At 40.5% G+C, this 27,177-nt stretch overlaps 2 protein-coding genes across 3 annotated transcripts in view; both read right to left on the bottom strand.

The window, feature by feature from the left end:
- KIAA0408 (KIAA0408 ortholog) overlaps positions 1-13,784 on the bottom strand; it is a 35,601-nt gene extending 21,817 nt beyond the window's left edge. The window contains exons 1-2 of one of the 2 annotated variants that reach the window (XM_025382444.1): positions 13,671-13,784; positions 11,446-11,757 (exon numbers count right to left, since the gene is read on the bottom strand). The gene's annotated coding sequence lies outside the window, so the exon portion shown is untranslated. Of the gene's footprint in view, positions 1-11,445; positions 11,758-13,670 lie in introns of those variants that run through there. The other variant, XM_025382443.1, reaches the window with a different exon arrangement.
- The window catches only part of SOGA3 (SOGA family member 3), a 48,684-nt gene continuing 32,855 nt past the window's right edge, over positions 11,349-27,177 (bottom strand). The window contains exons 5-7 of the mRNA XM_025382442.1: positions 21,133-21,204; positions 13,671-14,846; positions 11,349-11,757 (exon numbers count right to left, since the gene is read on the bottom strand). Of these exons, the coding sequence (XP_025238227.1) occupies positions 11,647-11,757; positions 13,671-14,846; positions 21,133-21,204 (1,359 nt within the window). The 3' untranslated portion in view covers positions 11,349-11,646. The remainder of the gene's footprint in view (positions 11,758-13,670; positions 14,847-21,132; positions 21,205-27,177) is intronic.

Here is a 27,177-nt window from a genome sequence, read left to right on the forward strand (position 1 = left end):
TTCCAAGAATAGAATCCCGGTCTCCTCATTCCTGGTGGAGTGCCTTGAAGTTCAAAATTCCAAGAAGTGCAAGGGAAGAAAATTGAAATAAGAATGCTGGATATGAGAGGAGACTGAGAAGTTGACTTCTGGCTTTGGCAAATATTAAATTCAGTTTTCTTCTATGTCCAAATGAGAGAGATGATACTCTGTCTTCCAAGTATGACCTAAGAATCATATAGCTGAGTATTTATTTATTTATTTTTGTCGTTAAAATAAATAGACAGTCTCGCTCTGTCGTCCAGGCTGGAGTGCAGTGACGTGATCTCGGCTCACTGCAACCTCCGCCTCCCAGGTTCTGCCTCAGCCTCCTGAGTAGCTGGAACTACAGGAGCACGCCACCATGCCCAGCTAATTTTTGTATTTTTAGCAGAGACAGGGTGTCACCATACTGGCCAATCTGGTCTTGAACTCCTGACCTCATGATCCGCCCGCCTCAGTGTCCCAAAGTGCTGGGATTACAGGCGTGAGCCACTGTGCCCAGCCAGCTGAGTATTTATTACCGTCTAAAGAGGCGTATGTCCTTAGCTAATTGTAAACACTGGGTCAAAATAAAAAGGCAAATGGATTTTATCTTAGTAGTTAAAAAGATCTGAAGATAAACACAGCAACATGGCCTTAAGCATGCCAGTACATATTTAATCTATAGTTTCATTTGCAGAATGATCCTGAAGTATTACAAAGCAGTTACTCATTTGTTCTCTTTATGCTATGACAACCTGGTTGTTATGAGACTGGAGAGCTTCTGATTTCTTGCTTACATCATTTTTCCATTGCTTATTCTTTTACCCTTTAAACATATTTAACAATAAAAGGGGTACTGCGTTTCTATTTTCATCGGAAAGAAGATAGAAAAGATTTAAAAAACTAAACTTGTTATTTTTTGTTTGTTTTAGTTTTGTTCTTGAGATGGTCTTGTTCTGTTACCCAGGCTGGAGTGCAGTGGTGTGATCATGGCTCACTACAACCTCAACTTCCGGGGCTCAAGCAATCTTCCAGCTTCAGACTCCTGAATAGGGGACCACAGGCACTTGCCACCATGCCCAGCTAATTTTTTGATTTTTTTTTTTTTTTTTTTTTTTGAGATAAGGTCTTGTTATGTTGCCCAGGCTGGTCTTGAACTTCTGAGCTCAAATGATCCTCCCTCCTTGGCCTCCCAAAGTGCTGAGATTATAGGACCAAAACACTATGCCCAGCCTAAACTCATTCTTGTGCATGTTAAAGTTCAAAGGCTACTATAAGGAATGTATTTTAAGAAATTCTTTCTTCTTGAATAATGTCTTCCTCTTGCAATTGTGAAATTACTTCAAGATCATGAGATCTCGGTTGGTTAGCAGAACTCTTGAATCTCAAATTATCTTCAATTCCTAAGGTCTTGGGTACTTCAATTAACATTCCATGTAACAAATATTTGTGAATACCAATTCTATGCCTGGTTAGACCAAGAGGGCTCAAAGAAGAGTAAGAAGTCCTTGTCTTCAACAGGTCTGGTCAGCTCTGAAGATTCCCTGAAATGTGACATGTAGCATGACTGTTTACATTCTGAGTAGCCCACTACACTGGTATAAATTCACAAATTTGGAGAGTCCCTCCTAGGAGTACCCACAGCATTCCACCAAGGAGATCACGGTTTAGTGTTACTCTCACTCAGTCCTAGCTGCACACTATAATCACACAGAGAATGAAAAAGAAAAATAGCCATGCTGGAACTCTCCCCAGACTTCTGACTCAGACCATCCAGTGGTGAGGTCCTGGCTTCAGACTTTTGATAAAGTTCCACAGCTGATTCTGTCAAATTTGGTCCTGTGTTATTTGAGTTCTAGAATGGCAATTTCAACTGTGTGTTAATAAATATAATTTTGATCCTCCTAAAGTACTGTTTTGGGATATAAAATTATGAGGATAACACACAGAATATTTACTATCCACAGAAGTTACATGTTTGGATTATTACTTGCCAGCTAATGTACTATTTTTCCAGTGGGGGATGTTTATCCTTAAAATCATGGGACACTGGCTCTCTCTTCTATTCTGAAGGCTGATGACACGTCAACAGGTTTTTTAGCCAAGCACATCCATCATGGGGCTTATACACAGGCATTTCCAGATGACAGAAATATTCAAAAGACACACGTTTGAATGATCTGTTCTTTTCAAGTCGTGGTCCAAATTCTGAACCAAACAGTAACATATTTGAGAAATGTGGGCTATTTTAAAACTAGAAACAGAGCTTGCTCACATTTTTCAAATTTGCTTTTAGCATCTCATTGTATTATTTACAGATTCTTGACTTGGAGGATACTGATAATGATGAGAATAAAATCAAAATAATAAAAAGGACTGCTCGAGGGCTACCTTTTCTTTAGTGACCAGAAGAGTTCCGGGATTGCTTGTCCACCACAAGAGGGCCACCCTGAGCCACTTCTCTCTGCTGCGCTGTTTCAGCAGTAAAGCATGGCTCAGGCTTGGTGAGTGTAATTCGAAGGACACAGGAACTAATCCATATTCCCCCAGGGCGTAACTAATCCACCTATATCTTCTACGAGAAATGTTAGATTTATCACTACTGGGTGACAGCATTCTATTTCCAATAATTGCCTAGTAAAATACCACTGATAGAGGAAATAATTATTGGCTAGTCACACTTCGGCACAGAAAAGAAGAGGTAGCACATACTAAGGACTAGAAGGAACAAATCAATATGGGTAGGGCTTTGATTAGAGGTCGGGAAAGCCATCTGTTTCATTCACAGGGCATGGAGTAGGGAAACAGGTGGAAGATCTGAATGGGGAACAGCATGGGTGGGTGTTAGATTTTGAGCACTTGGAGTTCAGGTCAAAAGAAATGTGGCATCATGACATGAGAGGGATACGGTAAAGGATTTGGAGGTAACATTACAGAAAGGGAGGCCTAAATTCACACTTCAGTGTAGCCCCCAGGCCCACTCTAATCAGAAGACTTCTGCAGAACCAGCCAGACCCATTTTCCATGGCCAAGGTCCCTCAGTAAGTCCATATTAGCCTATAAGCACAATACCTTGATGGGTAATTTGCCCATGAACATCTCAAAACTTCATAAAGGAAAAGGGTTTAGGAAAAGAGAGTCACAAAATGGTGATATCGTGCAGGGCAAAAGCTATTCAAATGCAGGAAGGAGGCAGTAGGTATTTAGTACCTCCCCAAAAGCAGCTGTGTCTGATCCTTCCACTGTATTCTGTTGTTGTTGATGCTATCAATATGTATTGCAAAATAAGATTTCTGTAACCTCACTCTTTTTGTTTGTTTGTCTTTGTTTTTTTGAGTCGGAGTTTCGCTCTTGTCGCCCAGGCTGGAGTACAATGTCATGTTCTCAGCTCACTGCAACCTCCACCTCCCGGGTTCAAGTGATTCTCCTGCCTCAGTCACCCAAATAGCTGGGATTACAGGCGTCCGCCACCATGTCCAGCTAATTTCTGTATTTCTAGTAGAGACAGGGTTTTGCCATGTTGGCCAGGCTGGTCTCGAACTCCCGACCTCAGGTGATCCATCCAACTCGGCCTCTCGAAGTGCCGGGATTACAGACCTGAGCCACTGTGCCTGGCCAACCTCACCCTTTTTAATCCAACTCTTTTTAATCCCCGCTACTATTTTGAATCCAGTCACTTTCTTTTTTTCTTTTCTTTTTTTTTTTTTTTTGAGTCGGAGTCTTGCTGTGTCTCCCAGGCTAGAGTGCAGTGGCCCGATCTCGGCTCACTGCAAGTTCCGCCTCCCGGGTTCACGCCATTCTCCCGCCTCACTCTCCGAGTAGCTGGGACTACAGGCGCCCGCCACCAGGCCCGGCTAGTTTTTTGTATTTTTAGTAGAGACGGGGTTTCACCATGTTAGCCAGGATGGTCTCGATCTCCTGACCTCGTGATCCACCCACCTCGGCCTCCCAAAGTGCTGGGATTATAGGCTTGAGCCACCGCGCCCGGCCTGAATCCAGTCACTTTCTACAAATATCAGGTATCTTCAAACTAATAGCTGCATCTGAATCAAGTACATTCCCTCTGAAGTAAGGAGGCTGAACAGAGGCTTCAGTTTCCCCTCTTGGACAGTTTTTCCACATCAAGATGAAGTCCAAGGCCAGGCAGTCCTCATTTTCCTTGACTACCTCAACTAGCTTCAATGTGGCTTTTTCCACCAGATGTAATCTAAGCTTGTTCACAAATACTAAGGCCCTCTATGCAGTGGCCCGACAGCCTCAGCAGGTACACATTTCCTTTCAGGCAAAGGCTCAGAAGATACACATTTCCTTTCCTGCTTGGATTCCCAGGAGTCACCTAATGCCCGGCAAAAAATTAATTTCAGTACCTTGTCATGTTGAAACCCAGTTATAAATGACTGATCTAGGCCAATATACAGGATGTTCTATTTAAGAAGTCTCACTCTATTTTGTCTGTTCAGGAGTCAGAGACACAAAAGGAGTAACAAAGAATGTGAAAAAACTATTTATAAGAAAGAATGTACCCTACAACTTAAAGTATAATAATAATAAATAAATTTTTTAAAAAAAACAAAAATAAATAAATAAATAAATAAATAAAAATTAAAAAAAAAAAGAAAGAAGGAAGGGAGTTATAAACTACGAACTAAACTGAATGTTCTGACTTTAAGAAATAAGAGTATGTAAGTCTTTTTTTTTTTTTTTTTTTTTTTGAGACGGAGTGTCGCTCTGTTGCCCAGGCTGGAGTGCAGTGGCCGGATCTCAGCTCACTGCAAGCTCCGCCTCCCGGGTTCCCGCTATTTTCCTGCCTCAGCCTCCCGAGTAGCTGGGACTACAGGCGCCCGCCATCTCGCCCGGCTAGTTTTTGTATTTTTTAGTAGAGACGGGGTTTCACCGTGTCAGGCCAGGATGGTCTCGATCTCCTGACCTCGTGATCCGCCCGTCTCGGCCTCCCAAAGTGCTAGGATTACAGGCTTGAGCCACCGCGCCCGGCCGTAAGTCATTTCTTTAGAAAAGCTCTTAAATTACCTTCCCTTACTAAATCACTTGAGGCAAGTTAAGTAAACTGATGAGTTGCTCTCTGCCCCTCATACTCTTTAAATTTGAATAAACTTAAAGAGCTGGCTTTAAAGGTACATCATGTTGGCAACCTCAGAAAGAAGTGATGCCATTTCCCAGCCTTCAATAATCACTTATGCATCATGCTTGTTAACACAAGCAGCTCAACTAAAAGCATTCAGAAGAGACTACAGAAAATAAACACATAAAGCACACTGTCTCAGAGTCAGTAATTTCCACAGTTCCATATCTGGAGTATGCATGATATTATAACTCTTCAAACAGTCAAGATATTGCACCACTCATGAATACCTCAGGATGGTTTGCCATTTTCTTTTTTTTATTTTTTTTTTGAGACGGAGTCTCGCACTGTCGCCCAGGCTGGAGTGCAGTGGCACGATCTCGGCTCACTGCAAGCTCCGCCTCCCAGGTTCATGCCATTCTCCTGTCTCAGTCTCCCAAGTAGCTGAGACTACAGGAGCCGCTACACCTGCCTAACTTTTCGTATTTTTAGTAGAGATGGGGTTTCACTGTGTTAGCCAGGATAGTCTCGATCTCCTGACCTCATGATCTGCTCTCCTTGGCCTCCCAAAGTGCTGGGATTACAAGCGTGAGCCACCGTGCCCGGCCTGCAATTTTCTTAAGTGAGTTGGTGTTCTAAACTTTTCTGAAAAGTTCTAGTTTTTAAATTAGTGTAATGCTCTACACTGTTAACTGTTTATTTAATGCTTATTTTCCTAAAGAACAAAAGTTGCTTAAAATCATTTTTAAAATATATCTAAAACTTTACTGATAATCTAAATAAAAATCATCAAAACAAAGGCAAGTTTTTATTATCTGAGTTTAATATATGCTAAATAGGAATTTGGATTCAAAAACATTGAAAAACACCAAATATGCAAGTCAATAAAATTTTATGAACATTTTTGTAAAGGCTGAATAACTGCTAACAACCACTGATTATGTATTATCTTAAACTAAATGTTTGCAATTTTATCTTCAGATGTTGGGTTTTGTTAGTACCTTATTTTGAAAAATAGTTACAGAAAAATACGTACAACTCTGAACTAAAAAAGTTTTATAATGGTAACAGTGAAATTGAATAATCAGGAAAGGTCAATAGACTTAAGTTTATTAATCATAAATATGTGGGATATAAAAAGATCAGATGGGGCTCTTTAGGACAACATGGCCTGGCTTAACAGTGAGCAGTGCAAGGTAGAGGTTTCTGAGGTTTCTCTTTACATCTAAAAAGTGTTATATTTGCTGCTCTTATTTTTTGATCAAGTGGTTTGTAACAGTACTCTACTCAAAAGGTTCCCCAGAAATATTTAAAATACTACCCATAACTTCACTAGGACAGACACAGGCTAGAACTGCCAGTGAGTACAGAAAATACACCTTTAAGCAGGGAAGACATGGATGAAAATGTATTTAAGTTACATGGAAAGGACCTTTAGAGATTCTGTGATTTGGCCGGGCGCGGTGGCTCAGGCCTGTAATCCCAGCACTTTGGGAGGCCAAGGCAGGCGAATCACAAGGTCAGGAGATCGAGACCACGGTGAAACCCTGTCTCTACTAAAAATACAAAAAATGAGCCGGGCGAGGTGGCGGGCGCCTGTAGTCCCAGCTACTCGGGAGGCTGGGGCAGGAGAATGGCGTGAACCCGGGAGGCGGAGCTTGCAGTGAGCCAGGATCGCGCCACTGCACTCCAGCTTGGGCGACAGAGCAAGACTCCGTCTCAAAAAAAAAAAAAAAAAAAGAGATTCTGTGATTTGCACACACTTTCAAAATGGCAAACATGAAAAACAGCCACTACCACTTTCCCTTCTCTCAATTGATCAACACAAAAGTACAGTTTAGAAGCATTTAAGATATTCCCACATTTATTACTGTAACTACAAAGGTGTTCTGCCATCTCCAGGCCATGAAACATTCTATTTTGTATGAGTTTTTATCTGAAATTCTACAAGTAGACTGCTGAGAATGTCAGGACCTACCCATGAAATGTGTTTCATCAAAATGTGAATGACATTACTTTACCTATCGAAAACCAGATAAAAATTAAAACCGCAGAACGTTTTCTATCTTTCATTAGACCTAATTGGTTTACAACTAGGGTTTAAGCAGTTATGTCTTCATGCATACTATGTTTTAACTGTACCATGTCCCAGTAGTTCAATAAATGGTCGACTTTTCTTACTTTCTGGTACATTCTCCACTACCTTCTCTTCAATCTCTACATTCACTTATGGTGTCTGACACAAAGTATGACTCTGCTAGATGAACTGGACTGTAGTTCTATCAGAATGCAGTTACAAACACTGCATGAATATTTGGAATTAAGGCTGAGCTACCAAATTGACAGTCCAAACGTCGTTGGCAGCTAATTAAATAAGCATATCCCATTCTACCACACAAACTAAAGTTGAAGATTGGAGAATGCAGGCCAAAACACATTCCAGGCTCAGGACTGAATTTTCCTTTGTTTTATGAGTTTAGTTACTTATGCTTAAAAATAGCCAACTGAATTCCTTTTTTTCTTAGATCTAGGCCAAATTAACAAGAAGACACTTCTTCCTATGGCCAAGAATGTGCATACAAGAGAATTTTCTAGAATAAGGCTTGCTCTGTTGAGTTTAGTTTGGTGTGATGTTTAAATAGCACCGCTTCAAAGGTCCAAACAAAAGACAACGCCTTGTCTTAATAATTGAGGGTCTTTTCTCTCTTGGTGAATGAAGAAGCCTCGTTGTTCCTCTTTCAGAAACAGCTTAATACAACAAAAATAATGCAAGCAACAGGATCAAAGGGGATGATGCTGGGGATTCTCTTTCTGAGGTTTTGGGCACCATCTTTGTTAACTTATAGTCCCAAGTTTATGTTCTATGCTTTAAGAGATAGGTGCATCCTGGATACTGGGTGCCCGCTGAACAGCTTTAAGTTATAGGGAAAAGACGGCAAGGAAAAAGGTCACTTCGTGCCTGCTGGCAATTTTCTGACCCCACCTTCCACCAACTGGTCCCCAGCATGTCCCCTAAGATAGAGGCAGGTCTGAATGCCCTGACCCTGGATGCATTTCTCATTATACACCGCAGTGTGATGGATCTGTGTGTGTACACACAGGCACAACTGGGAGGCTGGTCTATGCAGTGAGTGGGGCAGAGTGGAAAAGAGCCTCCCTGGAATTCAACTGTTCAGTAAAGTTGATTCACTAACTTCAGAGGAGCTGTTGGAATGATCCTATAGCCCCCAGAATCTGTGAGCAGTAAAGCCAGTCCTGCTTCAGCTGACTTTCCTCTCCCCAATATTTCACAGGAGTTTCACATATGGAGGATCTGGATGAGGTTCAAGAGTCTCATGAAATTCTATAAAATCACTGCCTGTATTAGTCTACTTTCACACTGCTATAAAGAGCTTCCCTGAGACTGGGTAATTAATAAAGGAAAGAGGTTTGACTCACAGTTCTGTATAGTTAGGGAGGCCTCAGGAAACTTGCAATCATGGTGGAAGGGGAAGCAGGCACTTTCTCCACAAGGCGGCAGTGGACAGGAGTGAAGGAAGAACTTCTAAACATTTATAAAACCATCAAATCTTGTGAGGACTCACTTGCTATCATGAGAACAGCATGGGGGAAACCACCCCCATGGTCCAATCACTTGCCTCCCTCTACATGTGGAGATTACAGGTCCCTCCCTCAACCCATGGGGATTACAATTCAAGATGAGATTTGAGTGGGACACAGAGTCAAACCTTATCACTGTTTTAGGAATTCACAGGTAAGATTAATACCACTGTTGCCAGAAGGGCAACATAAGGAACATGACCACAGTTCCTAAAATGAGATCTACAGTTGAGGCTGGTGTTTTGGTTAGCCCAGACAGCTCTCCTTCCCTATTCAGGTCACAAGTTATCACTGAGCTGTTTGCACCACCCTTGCATATATTTATGGTGTCAGTCCACCTAAGAATGCCTAGGGATTTTGTTGTAATAACGTGTTAGATCACTGTGGGATCATCTTGAGCCTGAACTCAGTGTGCACACGTGCCTATATCTCTCAGTGGCTGTGTGACGCTGTGCCCACACACTATTCACCTTGGTTCTCTTTTCTGTTGGGTACTATTCCTATTTACCTTTGATTCTGTGTTTTTGAGAACTTGTATTAATGCAAGCCAAGTTTTCTGGCACCACCACCAGTGCAGAAATATAACTGCTTTATCACTGGAGGTGATATCCCTTCTGGCAAAGGCTGTACAACTAAGTGGAAATGCTCTGGAGAGAATTCAGACATCCACTGAGCAGCTGAAATTTTAAAGTCTACTCAAACCTAGACAACTAATGATCCTATATCTTAGTATCACATAGTTTACTGTAAGCTTTGTTGGGGCTATATCGAACGTGCATTTTAGACAATTCAAATATCTAAAAGTAGTGGTTCTGGGGCGTTTAAAAAAATACAGATGCCTAGGTCCGTACATTTTATTTCAATTAGTATGGAGTAGGTCCCCAATTAAAAACTTCCCAGAAATTCTGATGTGCAGCTAGCATTGACAACTACGATCTAGTTATTTCATTTTTGATTCATCACATGATAAAACTAAAATCTAAAGCCAGTTTCTTAAAGTCACACAGGGTAGTGAATATGTATGATGCTTGTGAAGTGAGTGAGTGCATACCATATCACATTTATCTGCAAAGATAATATCAGCAATTTGGACAAGACAATTCTTTGTGATGTGGGATTTCAGGGACCTTGAAGTTCTGATCCCTTCCGTCTAAATGCCAGCAAGCTTCCCAGTCATTGTAATAACCTGCAACACTCCACACACTTCCAAATGCTCTGTAGGTGGCTGAGAGCCTTTTAACAGGTGTAACTGGCTCCAAAGACAATAAATATTTCAGCTAAATTTCAGCCCTCAAACATTTACTTTCAGTTCCTGAAATGGTGGCCTGGAAACTTACCACGGATCTAACAGACAAACTTCAGGTTTTAAAGTGTTTGTTATCCCTGAGATGAAAAATTTTAAAAAGTAAACACCTGAGTTATATATAATTGATTAAACATGGCATTTATCTCATTTCATTCATTTTTGTAATGAAGTTTTACCTAGTTCTCTGAATCTCTAAAATGAAAAGCCAGAAGTGCATACTGACAGATTCCAACCGTTGGTTAACAACTCCTCACTCCAAGTCTCTCCTCCCCCTATCAAAAAACAAACAGAACCAAAAACCAAAACCAAACAAACCCTGTAGACAGTAAGAGCAGTTATTCTAAACTAAAGTTTTAGACTATTGTGAAGGTTTTTTGTTGGTTTGTTTAATTAATATTCAAATGGATGTGTGGGAGGATGTGACGATAAATAAATCAGAGTCCCTTGAAAGTTAAATTCCTGGAGATTCCAAGGCCCATTACCAATAGCAACTTTTAGAACAAAGTTTTCCACATATTCTTTTTGCAGACGTGCAAGATACTTCACTTTCCACAGATTTTCATATCCATCAACCAGCCTGTGAGTATTTACAAATATGTGACTTCAACAAGTGCGGAGATTGCTGACTCTTGGGTGGCACTGGATAAACTATCAATGAGATGGACAGAATAGGTCTTTTAGGTAGACGGAGTCTATCCAGGCCACTTTCGGTATGAGGAGAAAGGGGGATGCTCAGGTTTACTGAAGTTAGTTTATATCTCGAGAGCACCTCCCACCAGAACTACGCTACCAGTCTTGGATTGTGGTCGAATGATTTCGAGAAAATGACCATATTTAATGAAATTCTAGAGAATGACTGTATTTTTTCCCTATTCAAAACAATTCATATATCATATTTATAGAGCATTTCCTGCTCTGGAGGCATTCTATTATGGAGGATAGGACTCCAAGTAATAAGTTCAATTAGCAATACATGAATTCAAGTATAACAAGTAAAAGCAGGAATGGCAGGTTTGGTGGGAATCTGGTCAAACAGAGTAGGATGGGGATAATTGTTTCTTAAATGAACTAAGACCTAATCCAATCTCATGTTTCCAAGCATATCTCTGTAGACAAAATACATTGGCATTACAACACATTACTTAGTTTCCATGAGGGTCACATTTATTTCCCATATTTTTTTTCAGATATTTGTTGGATGTCAAAATCTTGCTAGTTTGATGTAACCTGGCAAAGGTACTTTACAAATGTATGTAATTTTTGGAAACGTGACCAAATTGTGAATGTTCGTCCAGCTTTTGAATAATAATAGTGAGCTACTGAGAAATAATTATGAGACATGTAGTCCATTTTTATATTCAATATGCCAATTATTTATCAAGAGGAGACAAACAGGATGAAAAAGCAGCAAAATTAAAACAATTCATACAGAAAAATGTCACACTTACTTTCTTACCTGAAATATTTTAGTGCTTGGGCTTCTTATTGAATTTGGTTGTGGTAAGATGAGTTGTGTCTTTTTAAAGAAATAAGCAGTCTTCAGTGTTTTTATAGCATTGGTTACTACAGAAATTATACTTCTTTTACTTCTTGTCTTGAAGGGTGAACAAAATAAACAAACTGAAAATACTACAATGAATGGTAGATGGTGAAAAATTTACAGTACAAAAAACAGTGTAAAAAGGAAGACAAGTTTAAATATTGTTGTGTAAGAAAGTGATGAAAATAATACAAGAATGAGAATAAGTAAAATGATAGGCTGGAACATCTGGGAAGGTAAATGCAAAGACAAAGAGAAGAGTTAATTAATAATAATCTTTAAAACTTAAATTCACATCAACTAATTTAAGCATTCATTCAACTTAAGATACAAAAGAACCCCCACCCTCCCTTAAGCCTATATCTATAAAATCTGAAAGCCTAATTTTATACACAGCACTTTCTCTCACTCTAATTTCTATTATTTTCCCTGAGGGTATAACTGAATACATATCAAAATTCAACAAGTTTTATCATAAAACAGTATTTTTCATAGCAAAGCGGAGCAACATGCAAGATAAATAAGCGATAGGGTTGCAATTTTTCTAGCTGTACCAACAGGCAGTTAATCTAAAATCATGCTTCTGTACATAAACTGGCTTTTAAATGTCTTGCGTGTCTTAAAAGCCATGCATGCTGTTGTACTTCCGTGGGTTCTCCAATGGATACAGGACACCAGGCTTGCCAGAGGAAACAGCATTGCCTGTTTTGTTTCATAAATTATCTTTCATGTGGTTAACTCTGATAAAATGCATTGGTCTTTAAATGGCCACCATACCTGGCCAAAGCAGCTCAGTCCAATTCATCCGGTGTGCCTCTACAAATCAGGATGGAGGAAAAATGCTGGTTTTCCCTGTTCTAGAATAGTTATTACTATTTCTCTGAATTAGTGTTGCCTTCAAGCTAATGTATAGACTCCTTCCCCAGTACTGAGATTCTCCACTATACAACTGAGAGTGATTTTTCTCTGGAAATAATGATCATGTTATTTAAACTTATGGTAAAAAAAAAAAAGTGGCTTTCATTTGTTCCTTTCAGGGGGCTGCAGACACAAAATCATGTCCCTTTACCACTGGTTTCTACATTTACCAACAGTTATCCATCAGTTCTATTTAATTAAATTAATTTTTTTTTTCTTTTTTTATTGACACAGAGTCTCCCTCTGTCACCAAGGCTAGAGTGCAGTGGTGCAATCTTGGCTCACTGCAACCTTCCTCTCCCGGGTTCAAGCGATTCTCCTGCTTCAGCCTCCCGAGTAGCTGGGATTACAGGAGTGCGCCACCACACCAGGCTAATTTTTGTATTTTTAGTATACACGGGGTTTCACCATGTTGGCCAGGCTGGTCTCCAACTCCTGACCTCCCGCCCTCCTCAGCCTCTGGGATTATAGGCATGAGCCACAGTGACCGGCCATCAATTCTGTTTTAGCTTTTTTCTTTCTTTTGAGACAAGGTTTCACTCTTGCCCAGGCTGGAGTGCACTAGTGCAATCACCACTCACTGCAGTCTCCACCTGCCTGGGCTCAGGAGATCCTCCCACTTCAGCCTCTGGAGTAGCTTGGATTACAGGTGCATGCCACCACAACCGGCTAATTTTTTGTGTTTTGGAGAGACGAATCTCGCCTTGCTGACCAGGCTGGACCCAAACTCCTGAGCTCAAGCGATCCGCCCTCCTCGGTCTACCAGTCTAGTCATTTTTTTAAAATCCTAAACTCAATATGGATCTTGACTCGAAAACCACAAATCAGCAGCTAAATATTCCTATTCAGGACCATCTTGCAGTTCATCTGCTAGCAGAGTAACAGAAAAATATTGACCTTCTAAAATAATACTGTGCCTCAAAATCTCAAAATCCTTTACTCTTTCCACAAAAATTGAGGGTGATGAATGGTGTTAACTTTTCCTTTTAAACAAAACACAGGAAGAAATGGTGACTACATGATGGAGTCACAAAAACCTCATCCCTGCAGGACAGTGTGGAAGAACGGGTGGGCCGGCCGGGGGTTTCAGGCCCCACTGCGGCCCTGAGCGGGTGCTTCCCTCAAGCGGGGCGCGGCAGTCCGGGCGCCGAGACGCCCCCCTGGGACGCGGCTCCGCGGGCCAGCCTGGCCACCGCCGTGGCTCGCAATAGGCAGAACTGTACCTGACTCACGGAAATGGGCTCCTCGGCGCCGCGGTCGTCCGCAGACTTGGGCACCTCGAGGCGGTCGATGAAGGTCTGCAGCTCCTTGCGGAAGGCCTTCATCTGTGCGTTGATACGGTAGAGCAGCTCGTGCTCGCGGATGCGGCTGCCGTCGTCCTCCTCGTCCATGAGTCCGAACAGGTCCCCGTTGGCCACGTAGATGCGCGCCTCGGTGATGATGGTGCTCGTGTCGGCGATGAGCCGGTCGATGGTCTTGCCCAGGCGCTCGGCCTCCGACCGGATGTCCTTCATCTGTTGCCGATCGGAGAAGCTCTTGGGCCAAGGCCCGGGCGCCGGGTAGAAGGAGCGCGTGGGCGTGAGGCAGCGGATGTTGCGCACCTCCTCCGAGTCGCTCTCGCCGCCGATGGGCCCTTCGCGCTTGCGGTGCGGCGGCCGCGAGTCGTCGTCGCTCTCCTTCTTGCCTGCGTCGCTCTCGGCGTCGCTGTCGCGGGGACTGCCCCGGATGCCCAGGTGCGAGGCCAGGTCGTAGCGCTGCATGTTGGACATAAGCACGCGATTCTCGTACTGCAGCTGCATGACCTTGCCGCTGAGCTCGTTGATCTGCAGGCGCGCTGCCTTCAGCTCCTCCTGCAGGGCCTCGGTCTTGGCGTTGTCGTGGTGCCGCGCGCTGTCGTGACCGCCGGACTTGTACTTGTACTTGTTGAGCTCCGCAGTGATGCGCTTGTTCTGCTCCTCCAGGTCGGCCACGTTCCTCCGCAGCAGCTCCGTCTCGTCTTCCACCAGCTGCAGGTGCTGCCGCAGCTCTGACAGAGATTCGCTCTGCTCCCTCATGAGCGGGTTGGCCGAGCCGTTGAAATCATCACCCCTAAGGTCGTCCAGTTCCGCCTTCAGGCCTCTGTTCTCCACCTCCAGTTCGACGATTTTCCTGCCCAGGATGTTGGCTTCTTCCTCCACCAGCCTTAGCCGTAGCTTGAGCTCGGCCTCCCTGGTGCTGGGAGGGCCTCCAGCTTCTCCTTTGGGCAAAGGACTGTCCAGATCCCCATAAAAGGATCTGTACTTCTGAAGCTCGTGTTCAAATCTGTCCTTTTCTTTATCAATCTTGGCCATTTTCTTTCTCATCAAAGCGGCTTCTTCCTTAACGAACTGCAGCTGGCACTTCAGATCTTCATTGTCCTCCTCATTTGGGGGAAAAGAGGGACAAGGATAGGACATCATTCTTATGTAAATCAAGGAAACAACCAAAAGAGGACACCTGGAAAAATAATTTCTTTTTCTTGCAATACAGATTTAATGACAGACAAACAGAAGCAGACACTGACTATTTTCTTCAGATCACTTAAATTCTTTGGCAAATTAAAGATTAGAACAATGTTACATTCTGGAAGCAAAAAGGAAAAGGAATATGAAAAGAGACAAACTGTGGTCATCACTATTCAGAGATTATTATATGTTGTAACTGCATACAACTGTTTGGTGATCATTTCAGCAGTGTTTCTTTTGTTTTGTTTCATTATTGCAGTAATAAATATAAAATCTGTTCAAGGAGCATGTGGTTCCTTTGCATTCGCTGCCACTTTTTTGCCACTTACACTGAGCCAAGTGCTGAAAAGTGTTTTACAAATATGAACCTAATTTAATATTCAGAGTAAATTTAGGAGTAGGTATTAAAGTTCCTGGTTTAAAGATGTTCAGTAACTCTTTGAAGGTTACACAGCTAATGAATAGCAAAGGACAAAGGTGAAATTTGAATCCAGTTCTGTCTGAAACTAATGCTCAGGCTCTTGATTTCTGTGTCACTTAGAAAATAATCTGTCCCCTGTTTTTATTCAAAGGAGAATTGTTTTAGAGGCCCGTAAGTCAGGAAAGTTTGACACTGGAATGGTCCATCCAAGGAGAAATTGTTAGTTTTTCCATCTAGATCACATTTTAAATAGGATGTACTCCCATCAGTCTGAAATGGATAAAGCTGGTGCAGCCTGGCGAAAGGATAGTGGAACTATAGAAGTTCTTCTCACACATTCTTATGACAGCCTCAGAGCCCAGTCATTAACTAAACTGAAAAGTACAAAAGGACTAGTGGAAATCTTTCTCTGAGGGATATTACCGAAGCATGTTATTATATCTATGGACATTTCTCCCAAGGACAATTTCTCAAAATTATCTTTTAAGTATGTATTTTGAGCCAATCATGTAACTTCTGTGAACTTTGGTTTCTTCATTTAAAAAAATGAAAATAAATAAAAAGGAGCAACCACTGGTGAGAAGGTGAGGAGAATAATGAGCTTCTGCCAGAGACACTCAGTAAATACCACACAGAGCCTTTGAGATGGAAGAGATGGAGAACAGGGGACAGATCTCTTGTCTTCCTATCTACTAATGGGAATATGAAGGGTTTGAGAGCTGCTGAGTGTGCAGAACCTGAACATTACATTCCATATAGTATTGAATCCTTATATCAGCCCTTCAAGATAGGTGATGCAATCTCCCCTTTGCCGATGGGAGACATTTATTAACATTGCAGTGCACAAGTTAATAAGTGACAGAGCACAGTCTATATTCTGGCTGAGTCCCAAACTCATATTCCTTCCACTGCACATGCTGCCTCTAGAAAAGAAGCATAAAAGAAAAAAAAATAGAGCAATGTGGTAAAAGCAAAGAAATAAGATGTGTTGTCTTGTACGCTTTCCTCTAGAAGAGGTTTAGAAGAAAGAAGAGAAGGACTACCAGAAGAGATGAGAGAGCCTTAGTAGCATCCAGAGAGGAGGAGAAGAGGGTATGTCATGGAAAGCTTTGATAGAAGAACTCATTTCACAAGGGAAGAGAGAAGCTGCCTACAATATATTATACTATGTGCTGGGACCCTCCCACTAATTCAGTGAGGATGAGACCAAGGATATGTTACAATGTTTTGGATCACATCAGCAGAGGAATCAAAGATGACCCTGAATTTTTAAGTTGAGGGGTCTCATTGGATTGTATGGCCAATAGCAAGGATAGAGAATGAACAAAGAGGAGCATTCCATTTAAATCACTTTTAAAATAGGATGTACTCTCATCAGTCTGAAATGGATAATGTTGGTTCTGCCTGCTGAAAGGATAGTGGAATGAAACTTACAGAAGTTCTTCTCATACATTCTCATGACATTCTCAGGACAACCTCAAAGCCCAGTCATTAACCAAATTGAAAAATACAAAGGAGAAATGGAAATGGTTTTGTGTGAAGAATATGGGTTTAAGGTTTTAAGAATGCTGTCTGTGAGGTGTTCTGGTGGAGGGACATGGGGTGGAAACATCCATCAACAGTCATGTAGAATCTCAGGCTCATGATTAGATTACTAAGATTACATCTTGGCACTTAGAGCTCAGGTCTAGAAGTGAGGACGTGTGGATGAGATACGTAGAGGTGATGGTTGAACCTATCATAATGGTCACAGACACAACCAATGAGGAGAAGAAAAGAAAGGGAGACAGATGGCTGGAGGCGGTGGCTCATGTCTCTAATCCCAGCACTTTGGGAGGCTGAGGTGGGTGGATCACGAGGTCAGGAGCTCGAGACCAGCCTGGCCAATATGGTGAAACCCTGTCTTTCTTAAAAATACAAAAATTAGCTGGGATAGTGGCATGCACCTGTAGTCCCAGCTGCTCGGGAGACTGAGGCAGGAGAATTGCTTAAACCCGGGAGGTGGAGGTTGCAGTAAGCTGAGACTGCACCACTGCACTCCAGCCTGGGTGATGGAATGATAGAGCAAGACTCCATCTAAAAAAAAAAAAAAGGAAGGGAGACAGACAGGTCAAAGGTTTGGGAGGGGAAATCTAAGGTCATGCAGGCCAATAATTAGAACAATGTTTGATCAGAAACATGACCAACAATGTCAAATATGCTTTTACATAGGCTAGGTTTTATTTGACATGCAAGAGTAGATGAGACTGGGAAGCCAGCTAGGGTTGCATGTGTGGTGGAAGTCCTTGATTGCAAGGCAAGGCCTTTATTTGCTAGTATAGTTGGCATATACTGCAAATTGAGTCTAACCAAAACAGCAGTGGTTGTGATACAAGGCACAAACTGAAGCAGAATAACACTTCACTGGGTTATATTAAGCAAATAAAAAAGAAAATATCTGATGAGTGTGTATGTAAGCTCTCCTGCCCAAAGGAATGAAAACAACAATTATTTTAACACTTGGACAAAGACTGCATGTAATAGAGGCATTATGAGGGAAGGAACTGCATCAAGGGCTAATGGGCATGGTAATTATTTTATTTATTTAAAAATAAATCTTTTCAAGATACAAAATGCGCAGTTTCTGCAATGCCAAGAGTTTACAACCCTGTATGCCAATATGCTTGCATCCTCATCTTGTAACCCAACTATTGTAGGCTGCATTGGAAACTTGGCATAGAAATATCATACATAATTATTGAAAAAGACAGGAGATTGCATGCAAAGTGCCTGGTCTACAGTAATTGAGCAGTAAATACTTGCTCCTATTACCCACAGTGAACAGTAGGCAAGAAAAATTAAAATGCTCTGAGGTGTGAAGCAAGTTATTTGTTATTTTTGTGTATTTTAAGACTCACTCAATTTAAGATGCAAATTACATGTGAAGAGGGGAACATAAAGATATGATGAAGGCCAGTAATAAATGAGCTAAGCCTGGCTTTGACTTTAAGAGCCACTGCTAGAAACTAAATTGCATTCTAATTGATTACATATATTAACTCGTTTACTCCGTGCAACAACTCTCTATTATGATTCCCATTTTATACATGAGGAAATAGAGGCACAAAAAGAATAAGTAATGGGCCCAAGTTCATACAGTCGGTATATGCCAGAGATTTCAACCTAGGCAACCTGGCCCTAGAGATACAGTTCTTAATTGCCGTGCAATATAAATTCTCTGTAACTAAAGTCACTGTGCTGCTGGAGGATCATGTGAGGAAGAGATCAAAGATGCAGAAGCAAATTAACAAAATGAAATACAAAGCTAAATGAATAATAGAGGTTTGGACCATATGAAATTGCCATTTCTGTAGATCAATAGCATGTTGGCAATTTTGTGTGGTTTAACATAGAAAAAGGAGACACAGGAATATTTAAAAGCATGTATTGAACATGTGCAGAATGCCAATCACTAGACACAGATGATTCAAAGCTGAATAAGATGAGTCCTGTCTACAAAAATGCCCTGGCTAAGTAGGAGAGATGAATGCATAAACAAGAATTACAATAGAATGGTATATTTTCAGTAATTCAAATATGTGGATCAATGGCTTGCAACCTTGACTGAACATTGGAATCGCGTTATAATTTTGTAAAAATGGACCATTTTATAATTGAGATATCCCATCGGAGATAGCCTGATCCATCTCCTAGGGTGGGTTTTTGAAAAGTGACAGGTCATAAGCTCTGAAAATAGATGTGTTGGAAATGATAGCAGAAACTTCAAATGCTGCAGTATATATAAATAAGAAGTTTTTGCCCATGAAAACTGGGCGAACTGGGCAAACTGGTGGATTGCATGGCATCCTGACTTTTGTAAGGTCCCAGGCCTCACTGAGAAACTGATTAAAGTTGTGGATGTTTTTGCAGAAAGTTGCCCACATGCATAGTGAGTGGAGGTCCATAAAGCCAAGACTAAACGGTTAAGAATTCCTGCATCAGAGACTATGGTTGAAAAGAATAAATAAACTTTTAACACAGAAAGTGTAAGAATAGGAAAAATGTAGATACAGTGTCTACTCCATAAACAAGGTAGGAAAGAAGATTCATGGCAACACGTGAAATGATTCACAACAAAATATTTAGAGTGAGTTGAATAAAGTGACAGCAAAGACAGAGTGGAAAAGCTGTAGTGACAGAGTATATTTGGACTTACTACGGGAACAGAGAGAAAGGTACAGAAAAATGGTATCATGGTCTTGGCTGTGAGACTCTCTGGGATTCTAAAAGTGCTGAGGTCTATACACATTCTGGTGCAAGTACCAGAGAAAACAGAGCAGGAATAGAGCAGGTACAGAGAGGAAAAAGGAAAATAATATACAGTTAATATGTTATGCTTTAAAAAATGTCTGAGATCAACTTTTTCAAATTTTGAATATTTAAAATCACTTTAGTTAAATGATCTATCGAATGTGAAAAAAAACCTTGTAATCATAAAAGTATACTACAGTACCATAGAATCCAATGGACATAGTTTAAAGGTTAATATCTAGCCGAGTGCTTTTGGAGAGTCATAATGTCAAAGACACGTGACCCAGAACAACTACATCTTGAATAGGACTTGGGTAAAATGAGGCTGAAACCTACTGGGTTGCATTCCCAGATGGTTAAGGATTCCGAGTCACAGGATGAGATATGAGGTCACCACAAGATACAGGTCATAAAGACCTTGCTGATAAAACGTGTTCCAGTAAAAAAGCCAGCTAAAACTCACCAAAACCAAGATGGCCACAAGAGTGACCTCTGGTCATCTTCACTGCTACAATCCCACCAGTGCCATGACAGTTTACAAATGCCATGACAACATCAGGAAGTTACCCTAGATGGTCTAAAAAGGGGAGGCATGAATAATCCACCCTTGTTTAGCATATCATCAAGAAATAACCATAAAATGGGTAACCAGCAGCAACCCTCGGGGCTGCTCTGTTTATGGAGTAGCCATTCTTTTCTTCCTTTATTTCCCTAATAAACTTGTTTTCACTTTACTCTATGGGCTCGCCCTGAATTCTTTCTTGCGTGAGATCTAAGAACCTTCTCTTGGGGTCTGGATCGGGATCCCTTTCTCTTGGGGTCTGGATCGGGATCCCTTTCCTTAACAATAGTGTCACTTTTATCCCAAATGTTTCCCCTTCCATTTTAAAATCTTCTTCATTACAACCATTGGCACCTCTTTTTACCTTGGAAGCAGAGCTAGTCTTTACTGTGGCTGTGTTTCTAAGGTTTTTAACAAGCCCATGTTGAGTACATCTTTCAACTTTCATTTTTATTCCTTTGTCTCCTTTATTTTGCTTCTCCAATCACTGGTATGGAGAATTACTTCATTCCAGGGGTCTCTAAATATATAACGAGCCTTTCTCTCCCTTCTGACTTCCCTCTGTAACATTCCTTTCTTTACTTTCTCCTGACACTATAGGAACAGCCTTTCTATTGACCTTATTAATTATAAAAGGACAAGATTAGCATCATGAGTATAGTTCTCAAATACAGCAGCGTATAAAGTACGAATGACATTTTTCTGTGTACTTACAATGTAAAGCAATTATAATAGGGATATTACGGCTGGCTTTATTAGTAAATATCCTGATTTATACTGCCTGTATCCACAACTACATAATTGATAAGCAAATTTGACTTTGTTTTCCATAAGTTTATCTGGACATTATATCTATTTATAAATGTAGCTTATTATTATATACACTTAGAGGTACTTGATGTACTAGTTGAAATTTTATTTCCACATACCTCTGTGGGAGTCTGTTGAGCCTTTTTTTCAGATTTTGGCAAATCTTTGCTTCCTCTTCTTTTTAAGGATAACTGAAACAAAGCACGAATATATTTAGGTGGATAAACTATAATCTTAATTCAATTTTATGTTTTTAAGTATTCTAGTCTCAAATGACAAAACCAAGACAAATAAAAAGAATTAGTTCAGTAATCATAAAAGGAGGAAAAGAATTCTAAACCAGATAGATTTAGATATATTTTTACTTTGGACTAGGATACACATTACAGTAGAATGTAGCTGGCAATTATTTAATTTGAGAAATACAAGAAACCTTCTGTGAAAATGCAGAAAAACAACAGACAAAATTTAGATTGTTTACTCAATATGATATATAGTTCAAATGTAAACAAATGCTTGTTAGCATTCCACATCACTGAAGGAAAAAAAGTAAGTTATTATTTACAGTGTTGGGAGTTAGGTTGCTATAAGCTTATGAACGCACACTTTCAGTGAATTTATGAAGAATTGGAAGAACTTCATTCTCCCTTCACCACACATCACCCCCCTGCCCCTCCCCGACATGTGCAAAATGATAGGGCATGGTAAGGGTTGTAGTGAAATGGAGAAAGCATGCCCCATCTCAAGAAGCAGGTGGACCAGCCACAGCTTCAGCTCATTGTGTGATACAGGAATGTGGGCTTTTACAAGAGAAGCTGGAAATCTGGATTCTTATGTAAAATCTCCCACATTTTACTGGCTGATCCTAATTAAAATTCAAACTAACACTTTGGAAGTCAAAGAATACACAGCTCGTGCCAAACTGTTTCAAGGACAAGCATTATATGATCTCTGGTGCTCAGTTCCATTTCTCACACCAGTATAATGAAGGGTCTCTGTATGTAAATAATAATTATCCATAGATATGAATGTCTACCATATACTAGACATTGAGGGGGAGACTCAAAGTTCAATTAGATACTGCATCTACCATCAGGAGGCTGAAACTTAGCAGGGGAGGAGACAGAGAAGCAAACAATTACAGTGCAAGTCGATAAATGCTACGCTTTAGGTTCCGTGAAGCAGGGGTTTTGTTTTAGTGTCGCATCACCACCATAAAAATAGTGCTTGCCACATGGCACTTGGTGAAAAAAATACTCGCCGAACTAATAATATATGAATACCAAATACAAGGTTCTGAGGTCAAAGGGGTATAGACTGACAGTAAAAATAGGAAAGGCTTTTCCAAAGAGGAGGCTTCATAAATTTGCAAAGAAATGAAAGTTAAATTCTTCACATGTTAATTTCTAACCCATATCCACTGTTAAGTAAAGGCATATGTTCAAGCACAGAAGGCAGGGGAATACTTTTATGCAATTGCTTTCATTCAGTATGAAACCGAAACTACAGAGACAAATGAATAGCCCACGTGGTTATTCATTTCTAGTTCTTTACAGGAAGAAGTTCTTTCTGTTGCTTGTATAATCTTCTTAGAAAGGAAAGCTTGGGGACTGACTCACCATAACCAAAAAGTAATTTAGGAAATAATCAACAAAACAGTCCCAAGAATACCAAGAATAAAGTGAGCTAAATGGAGAAATCTGGAACATTCTAGGTAGGGGCTACCTACAAGAAGCATTAAATTTGTTTCACTAAATACTTATTGAATGCTTGTATTTGAATTCACTCCATTGTATGTTTATTTACTGACTACTAACACACTTCATAAGACACCTGTGACACAATAATAATAAAACCAATCTTTGTTCTTTTGGGGGTTCTCAGCTTACTTGGCACGATCTGTTCAGTTTGGAATTCAACACAGTGTTATGAAAGCAATGATAAAACAAAAACAATATTAACTGTCATTGAGCCCTAATTCATGTCAACCCCTTCACATACGTTATCTCAACTAATTTTTAAACACTCCTTTTAGCCTCACTTTGCAGATGCTGAAACTAAAGTTTACAGGGGCAAACAAAAGTAGATGAATAAATTATCGAAAGCATCAGTTATCTCTGTGCTCCTCAGAACAGCATCATCAGTGTCACCCAGAAAGCTGTTGTAAAAGCACATTCTTGAGATTCATCCCAGACCCACTGATTCAGAGACTCTGAGGATGGGGCCCAGTGATCTATGATTTAATAAGCTAAAGTTTGCGAATGTCTAAAATCTATGACTTAATAAGCTAAAGTTTGCAAATGTCTAAAATTACTAGTAACAATAGCTTCAGATCTTGACCCAAGTCTTTCTGATATCTAACTGTTAGCTATTAGATCACTAAGGAGAAAGAATTTATCTAATCTGGGGCTGGAGATGGTGTGGGAAGCTAGGGATAATTTCCAAAATGAGCAACATCTTATCTAGAATCTGGTGCATGAGTAGCCAGCCAATGGAAGATAAAGAGGAGGAAAAGGGAAAAACAAGGCATTCCACACAGAAAACCCATTTCTGGGACAGAAATTTCGTATGGATGTTACAGAGTGAGAGGAGAGGAGTGACATGAGATTTGCTGATGGCATAAGTCAGATCTTGAAGGACATTGAATAAAGATTGAATTTGATCTCATTCAGGTCAAATTATTGTCCTAGGGTCAACTTGGAGCAGTAAATGCTCCTAATTGAGCAAGAAATGTCATAATTAGACGTCATAGAAGACATACAAAGAAGGGTGGCAGTACAAATGGCTGTGAGATAAAGAGATGACATGTAGGGATTTCGAGAAAAGTACGTTCTAGTTCTGGAAATGTTTTTTGGTCTTTGTGTTTCATTCATTTCACAGGTATTTAGTTTCTGGTCTATATGTGGTACTGTATATATGCCAAACACATATGACTAAGAAATATTGTACTCTTTCCCCAAAGAGCTAACTGTTTATTATCATAAAAGGATGATAAACAGTGGGCAGAACTAACTCAGGGCAATAAATGAAGAACAAGGGACTGAGAGAGCTAAGGAAGAAGCTATAATTCCAGACCTGGGGAATCAGAGAAAATCATCCAAGAGAACTGACTTTTGAAGGATATGCAAAATTTCAACAGAAATAAAACTGAACAAACTGTTTTAGGAGTAAAGATATAGAGAAATGAGTGTGCCTTTCAGATGCACTAACTCCTGAAAAGGGAAGTGATGGAGGTAGGGCCACTGTAGAGATGGGGTAGAAGAAGATGCAGAAAAGATTGAGGTCAGCTTGTGCAGCTGAGAAATTTAGACTTTATCCTGTGGGCAATGTTAAAATGAGACCTCTAAATTAATATAAGAGAAATGCTGAAATTAGGGCATTCTTTCCTAAGAGGCATTTTCTATTTCACTTTTATTTAGATATCACTGAAGTGGGGTGTTAAGCTCAAATAAAGCTCTGAAGTAAAGCCTTCCCTTTGAATAAAGATACATTAGCTTTCCGGTGCCTTTAGGGCTGCTAGTACCTGTAAGTATCACATTTGCATTTTCAATAAATATGTCATCATATTTTCATATTCCAGTAAGTTTTTATTAGCTTTCTGAATCCTATGAAACAAAGATGAGACATTTCTATGTATAAAGAAAGTTAGAGAAATAATGTGAGTCCAAGTAGTCCCTTTCCTGTGAGGATGAAACTGTGTAACCTCCCCCCTTATCGTCCTCCCCCACCATCATCCACTAAATCTTGTAACCTCTGCTAGGGGAGCAGTTTGGGAGGCCACAATGGAATCTCAGATTTTCATCTTTGCTGGCAAAGCAGGCACTTCTCTAGATGGTTCTCTAGATAAATATGTTGAAAACATTTCTTGTTCACTTCTTAATTCTTTACATTCCCAGCCTCAGCTTGTCCAAAAGAGGCTGCTGTTCTTTCTGACCATGAGAAGGCCAGGAATTAGAGAGTTTTGCCAGTAATTATTTTTGCACAGCAATGATATAAAATGGGTGGTTTGTTTTCTAAAACTGTTTTGAGATTACCTTCCTTTTCTCAATTGAAATTTACTCCACTTAAGATGTAGCATCTTTATGTTTTTAGCAATTAAACAGAGAAGAATGTGCCTAACATGCTACCAAAAGACGTATTATGCATATAGAAGTCTCCTATGCTGTTGATAAAATTTAAGAGAGATTCATTTGTGTGGTAATTAAATCAAGAAGGAAACTATAGACACATTAATATTTAGATTTTTGGGGGCCCTAAATATGTGTCATGCACTTTTCTAAGCACTTTATATGTATCTACTCATTCAGACTGACAACAGCCTTATTGACACCATTGTCTGAAGCACACAATGGATTTGTCACTCAGCTAGCTAGTGTTAGAACCAGAATGCAAATTAGCCAGTTTCAGAGTTCCCAGTCTGAACAACTACATTATACTGTTACTTCAAAGGAAAAAAGGTGCAATTTAGATAGCAGGCTTATATTATTTCTGAGCATATCTTTTATGGTAACAGAACATGACTGCAAGGTTTGGGGTACTAGGTTACATATATGACATATGTGTAGGAGTTTTAATATTTTCATCATAGGGATCAGCAGAAGTGACATACACCACTTATTGGTTCTTAAATCAATCAGTAAATACTGTGACTAACACTGGGAGGGAGGCCCAGGGATTGCCTGCTGGAAGCAAACTGAAAAAGGCAGGAGCTCTGTCTCCAACTTGTCTTGGAAGGGGACAGGAGGGGCTCTTGTTCCTAGAAGTCTTCCTCTTTTCCTTCTATTACATCCTTGACACTTACCCAGACAACCTGGCAGAGGCAGAACAGGTGAAGTGCCCAGAGAGGTTGCTTAGGTCGCATTCACTCTCTTCTCTAAAAGGGTGAGGCAGGATCCCAAGCTTCATACTAAGGCATGATCGTAGGGTCCAGAGGGGAATGTGGGTGAGGAAGAGGCACATGCCAGGGTGATCAAGCTGTGTCATTCTGTGCAAAATCTTTCAGTGGCTTCCCCTCTCACTCAGAGTCAGAGCCACGCTTTACTAAGGTGTACCAGACCCTGACTACACACTAGATTTATTCTGGTAACATTTTATAAAGACTTGACCAGATTTCAACCCAGACCAATTAAAACAGATTTTGGGATTGGGCCCAGACATTTTTTCAAAGCTCCCAGAGTGACTAGAATGTGTAGCTGGCTCTGTCAACCACCAGCCCACTCTATGTGGTCACCCCACCTGCCAACTCCACATCCCAAACAAGCCCTTCAACCTCATCTCCCACCACATTCCTCACTGCTTTCTTTGCTCTAGTGTCACAGGCATCCTTGCAGTTCCTCAAACATGCCAAGCATGCCCCTGTTTGGGGCCTTTGGACTATGGCTTCCTCTGCCTGCAACATTCTTCCCTCATACACTCTCATGACCCACTTCCATAGTCTCTTCGGGTTCCCTAATCAGAGAGACCTTCCCAGGCCATTTCATATCAAAAAGCAAATCCTTCCCCCATTCTCTTCCTCTGCACATTCCTTGTCTTCCTAATTCTGCTTTTTTTTTTCCCCATAGCTCCTCTAATCTCACCAACTGACTTGTATATTTGTTTGTTTCATGTCTGTTTTCTCATTCTGCAATGTGAGTTCCACAAGAGCAGGCTCCTAGAATTGGTCTCTGTTAGAGCTCCTGCTCTTGGAAATATACCTGACACAAAGTAGGTGCTCAGTCTATGTCAGTTCAATGAGGAAACAGCTACTGGAGCTTTATTTCTTACCTAGATTTGTTTTGGAAACAAATTTGTTTTGGAAGCATTACTAAAAGCTGATAAATGATAAAAATGGGTAAACAAATAAAAGCCCATTTGAAAAGATCAACTTTAAAAGTAGACCTTTAAAAAGCTGGAATATAAAATGGAAAGAAGCTGGAAAAATAAAAATGTCTTAGGCTTTTCAACAAAAAGACTAAAGAGTAAAAATTGTATGAGCTGAAAAGTATTTAAAACAGGACATATCACATATAGCTGGCCCTCTGTATCTACAGGGTTCACATCTGCGGATTCAACCAACCGCATTGAATTGATTCAACCGGATTGAATTTTTTTTTAAGTACAATAATAAAAAGTAATGCAAACTTAAAAATGATATAGTAAAACCACTATTCACATAACATTTACAT

The sequence above is a fragment of the Theropithecus gelada genome, chromosome 4, assembly GCF_003255815.1.
Source record: "Theropithecus gelada isolate Dixy chromosome 4, Tgel_1.0, whole genome shotgun sequence".
Taxonomy (NCBI): Eukaryota; Metazoa; Chordata; class Mammalia; order Primates; family Cercopithecidae; genus Theropithecus; species Theropithecus gelada.